Source organism: Bos taurus, chromosome 15 (genome assembly GCF_002263795.3).
Source record: "Bos taurus isolate L1 Dominette 01449 registration number 42190680 breed Hereford chromosome 15, ARS-UCD2.0, whole genome shotgun sequence".
Taxonomy (NCBI): domain Eukaryota; kingdom Metazoa; phylum Chordata; class Mammalia; order Artiodactyla; family Bovidae; genus Bos; species Bos taurus.
The window spans coordinates 27,853,111-27,860,117 of record NC_037342.1 but is presented as its reverse complement, the minus strand read 5'-3'; the positions used below and the strand labels follow the sequence as shown (position 1 = coordinate 27,860,117).

Genomic DNA, 7,007 nt, shown 5'->3' with positions numbered 1-7,007 from the left:
TTCGAGTGAAATGTTTACATTTATATTGAAATATGCACTAAAACAGAATGAGTTCTACTGGTCAATGAAACTTTGCCAAAGCAGAATCACAAAACTTCCGTTGGGGAGGTCCAGTCAGCTAGCAGCAGTGATCCCCAAGCAGGAACACCAAGGAGAAGCCTGGGTGACCCCACCCCCAAAAGCCTCCTTTGAAGAGACCCCAATTCACTTCTCCCACATGCACCCACACAGATTTAGGAGCAAAGCCATGCTCCTCATTTTCATATATCTTTAGTTTCTTTTTTGCTGCAATAAATATAAAATTGGCAATGCTCATACACCACAGCACAGACAATATCTCAGGCTTTAGCATACAGCTGTAAACAGTGACTAGGTTAAACAAATGAAAAAGGAAAAGAAAGTTGAACATTACTTTTAAATGACAACAGAATTCCTAAGAGCAGGATACGAGCTACTCAAGATTTGTTTCGGTGGGTTAAGGTTACTGACACAAAATTCAGCTTTAGACTTGTGTCTGGACTTGAGGTGGTAGCCAGTACACTGCCTGTAGCAGTTTAGAAATGTGTGGGGAACAGAACACGCCCCAGCTCACCTCTGGCAGTACACCTCCAGCCTGCCACACTCAAGACAGGACCGCAGAAACCTTCACAGTGGTGTCACCAGCTGCCATCGAGTGTAGCAGGAATGGGCGGGCAAAGGAATGGGCATGTGCTGGGAGACCAACAGAAAAACACCGCGCTGGCTGCCTGCAAAACTGGCTCCTTAATCACAAGGACAGTTAGGATGTTTCACTTGGACAGTTCATTAAACTTCATATATATATGTGTTTGTGTGGGTATATATATTTTATATATATATATATGAACTCTACAGATTAGGCATTAAGTTCTGTCACTGCAGCAAACTGGGGTGTCAAATGAAAAAAACCAGATGAACACTTTTTGCCTAAAGCAGTGCAAAGAAAGCTGCAAGAAATCCAAGTGGACTCAGTATCTGCACTGTTAATAACGGGGCTGACTTTTATTTCAAAGGCTAGTGGTTCAAATACTATTGCTCGAATAGCTCTGGTAAATATAAAATGCAGTAATATCCAAGGTTTATACACAGAAGCAAAGGAGCTGAAGGCCAGCTGACAAAGGGATATGTGACTCCTAGTCAAGAGAGAAGCTAAAAGCACATGCTGCCGGAGTGACCTAATGGGGTTTGGACCGTACCCCCACCTCTGACAACAGAAAAAGACCTGGAGAGGAAACAGTCTTTTCACACATAAAACTGTGGCTTAATTAATTCTCCTCCCTATAATTATACCTCAGCTAAGAAAAAAAATCTGTCCTGAAAAACTCAAGAGCCTGGGCTACTAAAAATAAAAAGGAAAATTTAATATACTAAACAAGTTTAGTAAACATCACATATATTTTCAGTTGTTAATGAAGACATGATACATTCAAAAATTGTTTTTTTTTAAAGACCAAAACAAAAACAAACAAAAAAAAAACCCCCACAAAATACCTAGAAAAAGCCTTGACGAGAAAAAAAAAAAATCTGCCCAAGTTCTATCCCTTTCAATCAGATGTGGCTCTTAGCACAAACCACAAATCCCCCTCCAACACACAACAGCAATGCCATGAACCTTGCAAGCCAAGTATGAAACATACGCCTTAGTTACTGAACTTGAACGTTAAGCTGAATCTCTGCAGAGCCCATCTGGATGGGTTACTTCAATATCCACCTGGTCCAGTTTAAAGTATTCGTTTGTAGATCCAGTTTGTATATATTCCATTGGTATATTAAATAATAAACCACCTGCTCCTATTATTTTTTAAACGGCAGTTCTTGTAGCTCATCAAACCATTAAGATTACAAAGAGCTCTCTTGAAAGAAATTCACAGATGAAGATACATTAAGGAGAAGTCCTTAAGGTTACACAAACCTATTTTTTTTTTTTTTTTTTTTACTAAAATAGGGGGGATCAAGTAGAGTGTATATTCTGAAGAGCAGTTTCACTGTTTCCCCATGAGAAGAGGCCAAATTTTTCTGGACTGATAATTTAAAAACTAAGCCAAGAAAAAAAGCCAGGTCTTATGGAGTTGGAAACAGAGTTCCAATTTTTTCCCCCTAAAAGACGAAAAACTGTTAACAGGTTTTAAGGGAGAAACAAAACATAACCAATCAGAACTCTGAATATGGACAGCACTACACAGACTATAGCACAGAACACCACACAGGAATGAGTTACACACCAGTAATATCATCATAAGAGTAACTGGCTGGGGACTCACACTTCCAGCAACAGAGCTCCTAGGTTAAAAATGTGTTAAAAGCTTGTAATGTCAACAAGGACCCCCAGAAAAGAGAGGGGATGAGGGGGAATAGAGGAAAGGCTGCATGCATGGGTCTATTACAGACATGATATTCAGCAGCATAAAAATAATACCCTCAACAGAGTCCCCCAAATGGGGCCAAACCTATTTTTCACTGCTAAGCATGGGAAGGATTAAGAGTGGAACAAATTCACTAGTGACTATAGCATCTCCCATATATGAATGACAAGCACGTTCAATCTGATGCTATATGTTGCTACAACATTGAGAATATGTATGAGTAAAGCAAAACAAAAAAGACTAAATAATGAACTTTAACAACTGGAAAAACATCTGTTTTAAAGCCAAGTAGGTGTGATTCTAATCATTATTATATATGACATAATCCATACAAAGAAAGGCCAAGCATCTTCATTTTGTTCAGTACTTAGGCTTGATGTTGTCCTAGGAAAAACAGTGATAATTCAATGACTGTGTCACACATATAACTAAAAAGTCCCCTTCTGGTTTCAAATGAATTTAAACAACCATCTTCCTTGGCTAATTTTTTTCCTGTGTAAAACAAACCTTCTATGTACAGGACCAGTTTAGATCCCTCCTCCCCTTCAAACACTAGATAGGAACATTCGACAATGCAAAGTGCCTTAAGAAAGAGAAGGATTCTGTAGTGCCAGTGAGAGAACTGATCTGAGGAGGCTGGGATGCTAGTAACACTGACGGGAGCCAGTCAGGCAATGGTGGTTTGTTTTTCCTCAGGTGTTTCCTCCAACAACTGCATGATCAGTTCATGGAGGGGTTTGCAGATCTTTGCATAGCCACCTCCTGTGAGATGCAGAAAATCAAACATGTCGTGGCAGGAGATGGCACCGTCCGAGTGCACGAAGCCCCCGTCTGTGTCCAGGAGCTGAACGTTGGCGAGCTTCGGCAGGGAGACCTTGAGGAGCTGGTTCACCTTGGCATTCTTTTGCCTCAAGGGGTTGGGCTTCTCACCTCGAGGTAACAAACCCTGGGGAAGAGCAGAGAAGAATATGAGAAGACACACTGTTTTCCTCTACTTACTTGTGATTTCAAATATCCCTGGGACTCTCCATTTAGCATTTTTTATACCTTTGATTTCTGAAACACTGGACTAGGCCCATTTTAATGAAAAGTTCTCTGACTATTCCTGCTTGGTTTCTTCTCAGGTTCCTCTTCCTCCTCCTGTTCCTTAATTGCTGGTATTCCTCAGGGTCTTGTCCTTGGGCCAGTACTCTTCCCATTCTACACACTTTAGCCCAGATCACTTCCACGGCTTCAGAACTCCTACTGAACGTCCAGGTATAGAACCAAACCTGAATGTCTCTCAGGTACTTCTAACTCAACATGTCCAAAAACCATTTATCATCTCCCCGGGACTGTATTCCTTCCACCTTCTCTATGGCAACTGTCCTTTCAACATCCCCAAGTCTCTCATCCCATAAACCTTGTCTATTTATTGTTAAATCACTCAGCTTTTACATCCTAAATATTTTTCTAATCCATTCTTTTCTGATTATAAACAACATTGTTATCTATCACTACTCATCTCAATTAATGTAAAAATCTCCTGACTGACCATCCTCCCTTCAGTAGTATCTTCCCTTCAATTTATTCTCCAAACAGTCCACCATATAGCTAGAATATCTGGCTCAAACACACATCTATTCCTCAATGCCACCTGACACCTCACTACCACACATGAGAAACGGAGCTGGAACAAGTGCTGTCTTGATGAATCAGAGCCACGTACTACCTGGTAGTACGAAGAGAGATGTGGCAGGTACAAGATGAGTTTGGAATATCCTGAATGACAGAAAGTAAAGAAGTATCCCCCCCCAAAATGATGGGGCACAGTCACAAGCATTCAGCAGCCAGGTAAAAGGGACTTCCAAATGGCCAAATCCAAGATAATTTGAGGTGTGCTCTAAGTATAAAACACGTACCAAATTTCAAATGTATAGTATTCTCCCACCAAAATACATACATGAGGGAACTCTGCTCAATGTTATGTGGCAGCCGGGATGGAAGGAGAGTTTGGGGGAGAGTGGATACAAGGCTCTGTGTGGCTGAGTTTCTTTGGTGTTCACTGAAACTATCATACCATTGTTAATCGGCTATGCTCCAAGACCAACAAAAAGTTCAAAACAATAAACAAAACAGAGATGTATCCTAAATATGTTTTTAACTTACTTGTTAATGATCTAATGTATTTTTCAGCTAAATCAGGTGTCTGTCCTTCTCCTATAGTAAATAAAAGCTGGCTCTTATATGCCAAGAGAAGGTTTTATCATCTCAAACTAGAAATGGCTTTACAGATAACTGACCCTATCATAAGACTGTCAGAAACCCCCAACCAACACCACTGCAGCTCAGGATGTCACGACAGCAAGTTGCTGTTATTCAGGCAAAAATGCTGCCACCTGTTTCTCCTACTGGGTTTGGTAAGAGGTCTTATTTCATAAAAATGGGTTTTCTGTAGGCATTCTACCAAAAGAACAAGAAAAGTTTTATGCCCAAAGGAAGTACTTATTCATGTCTACTTTATATTATTTCAGCAAAACATTGGGCTTTTATTTTCAATTTGCTGTGTGACTGTACAGTTCCAAAAAGAGCTACAGAACTATGAATATGGTACACCAACATTTCCTTCTATCCCTGTTAAGTGCAAATGAGGTCAACCCTAAATCCTAGTTTATATGACAGTTAAAAAGTGCAAGGTTTTGCATCTAACAGTTAACAAAGAAAAGCAGCCCTCACTGTTGGCACATCAAAGCTTGGCTGAGATATAATGAACGACTAGGAAAGATGGTCAGCCACCAACAAACAAATATGCTGTTCTGACTTTCAGAGAATGTCACAGCAGTTAAAGCCATAAAAATGTTAAGCTGCAAAAGCAAAGCGCCACGCCTACTGGGACTGTCAAGCAAGGATGAGAAAAGTATTGTATGTTTTGCCGAACATTTTCCTTAATAAATACGTATCAAGGGTACGCCATGTGATCTGTGATTTTTCTCTGTAGTAAGTGGTAATTGCTAATGTTACAGGAGACAAAAAATTACAATCCTAATTTCTTTACCATGTAACAACGATTTTAAATTCATTTCCTTTTCTAATTTGCATATTCACTTCAAGCAATTCCAAATATAATATACATTGTTTAGGATTCAGACCTTTCGATTAAATAATACTGTAAATTTTGTTTGCACACAGACTTTGTAATTGTCACATGATTAGTGCTATTACATTCAATGACGTGTAATCATTCTCCCATGGGGTTGATTATTTAGGTTACTTCCAATGTTTTAGTATTATAGATAACACCACTGTATATCAAACTCAAAAGCCTGGCTGAAACAAAGAATATTTACGGAGGATTTATTTAGCAACACTCAGGCAACAAGTATGTCCTAAGCAAGTACAATGTACCAGCCACTGTACTTCAGAGATGGGACTCTTAACCATAATGTAATCCTTTCTGGAATAAGGCAGGATCTAAACAAGTAAGTTAATTAAATACCATGTAATAAAAAAAACAAGACCTGGCTCCCCAGAACTCTGCTATAATATCCAAACTCCTAACATGGGAACTGTGGCCTCTTTCTCCGAACTACCCCAGACCTGAACTTTATTCCAGGATAACCTTCAATTCTTCTAGTACCCTCCTTCACTCACCCAACAAACACATATATGAAGAAGTCTGTGATCATTTCCTTCCTTTCTTCCTCCCTCTTTCTCCTCTCTTTCTTCTCTGTAATACTTTCTCTTCTTTCATTTCTCCATTTATCTGGAGACCAATGAATTTTTTAAAACTAAACTCAGATGTCAACTTTTACGTATTTATCCTGCCATGTCCATCTACCAGCTCCCTGAGAGGGACTACGTCTTACTCATCTCTACATGCTCAGGACCTAGAAGAGTGCCTCGTACATAGTGATTCTCACACTTTTTTTGAACAAATGACTACCTTAATAACACTTATCTCATTAAAACACTGAATATATACGAGATTTCTCAAAAACATGTTTTTAGCTGGCTAAGAATGCCTACAGGTAAACTTTAACACTGAAATAAACAGCTGTTTACCCCTGAGATAATAAAGACAATGCTTTTAATTGTACGGAGGGTAACATTTCCTCATGGGGTAAGGTTATGAAGTACCTATTTTCTTCCTGATGGAATCTCTGATAAAGAATTCAGAGATCCTGATAAATACACCACCTTTACTATATTAACAATGGAATAAAACAACAGATCTAGGCTAATCTAAACCCAGGTCTAATGAAAAGAGCATTCAGGGGACTTCCCTAGTGGTCCAGTGGCTAAGACTCCACGCTCCTGATGCAGGGGTCCTGGGTTTGATCCCTGGTGAGGAAATTAGATCCCACATGCTTGCAACTTACCAGAAAAAAAGATCCCTCATGCTACAACAAAAATTGAAGATTCTAAATGCCTTAATTAAGATTCCGTGCAATCAAATAAACAAACTAATAAGAAAAGAGAACTCAGGACTAGAAAAAATGTCATGTGCATTTAAAAAATTATCAGAAGATCAGAAAACTTAAAGTTAAGGGAAGAAAAAAACGAAGTCTACCTTAGGCAATAAAGAGAACTTATAATTCTAAATAAGGATGAGCAGAAAAAAGATAATCCCCACAGCTGATTCTAGGA

General features: G+C 39.2%; 1 protein-coding gene across 2 annotated transcripts in view; it reads right to left on the bottom strand.

The window, feature by feature from the left end:
- Positions 1-7,007, bottom strand: part of PAFAH1B2 (platelet activating factor acetylhydrolase 1b catalytic subunit 2) — a 28,744-nt gene continuing 21,737 nt past the window's right edge. Inside the window, exon 6 of one of the 2 annotated variants that reach the window (XM_059874571.1) lies at positions 1-3,327. In XM_059874571.1, the coding sequence (XP_059730554.1) occupies positions 3,049-3,327 (279 nt within the window). In that variant the 3' untranslated portion in view covers positions 1-3,048. 2 annotated transcript variants of the gene reach the window in all.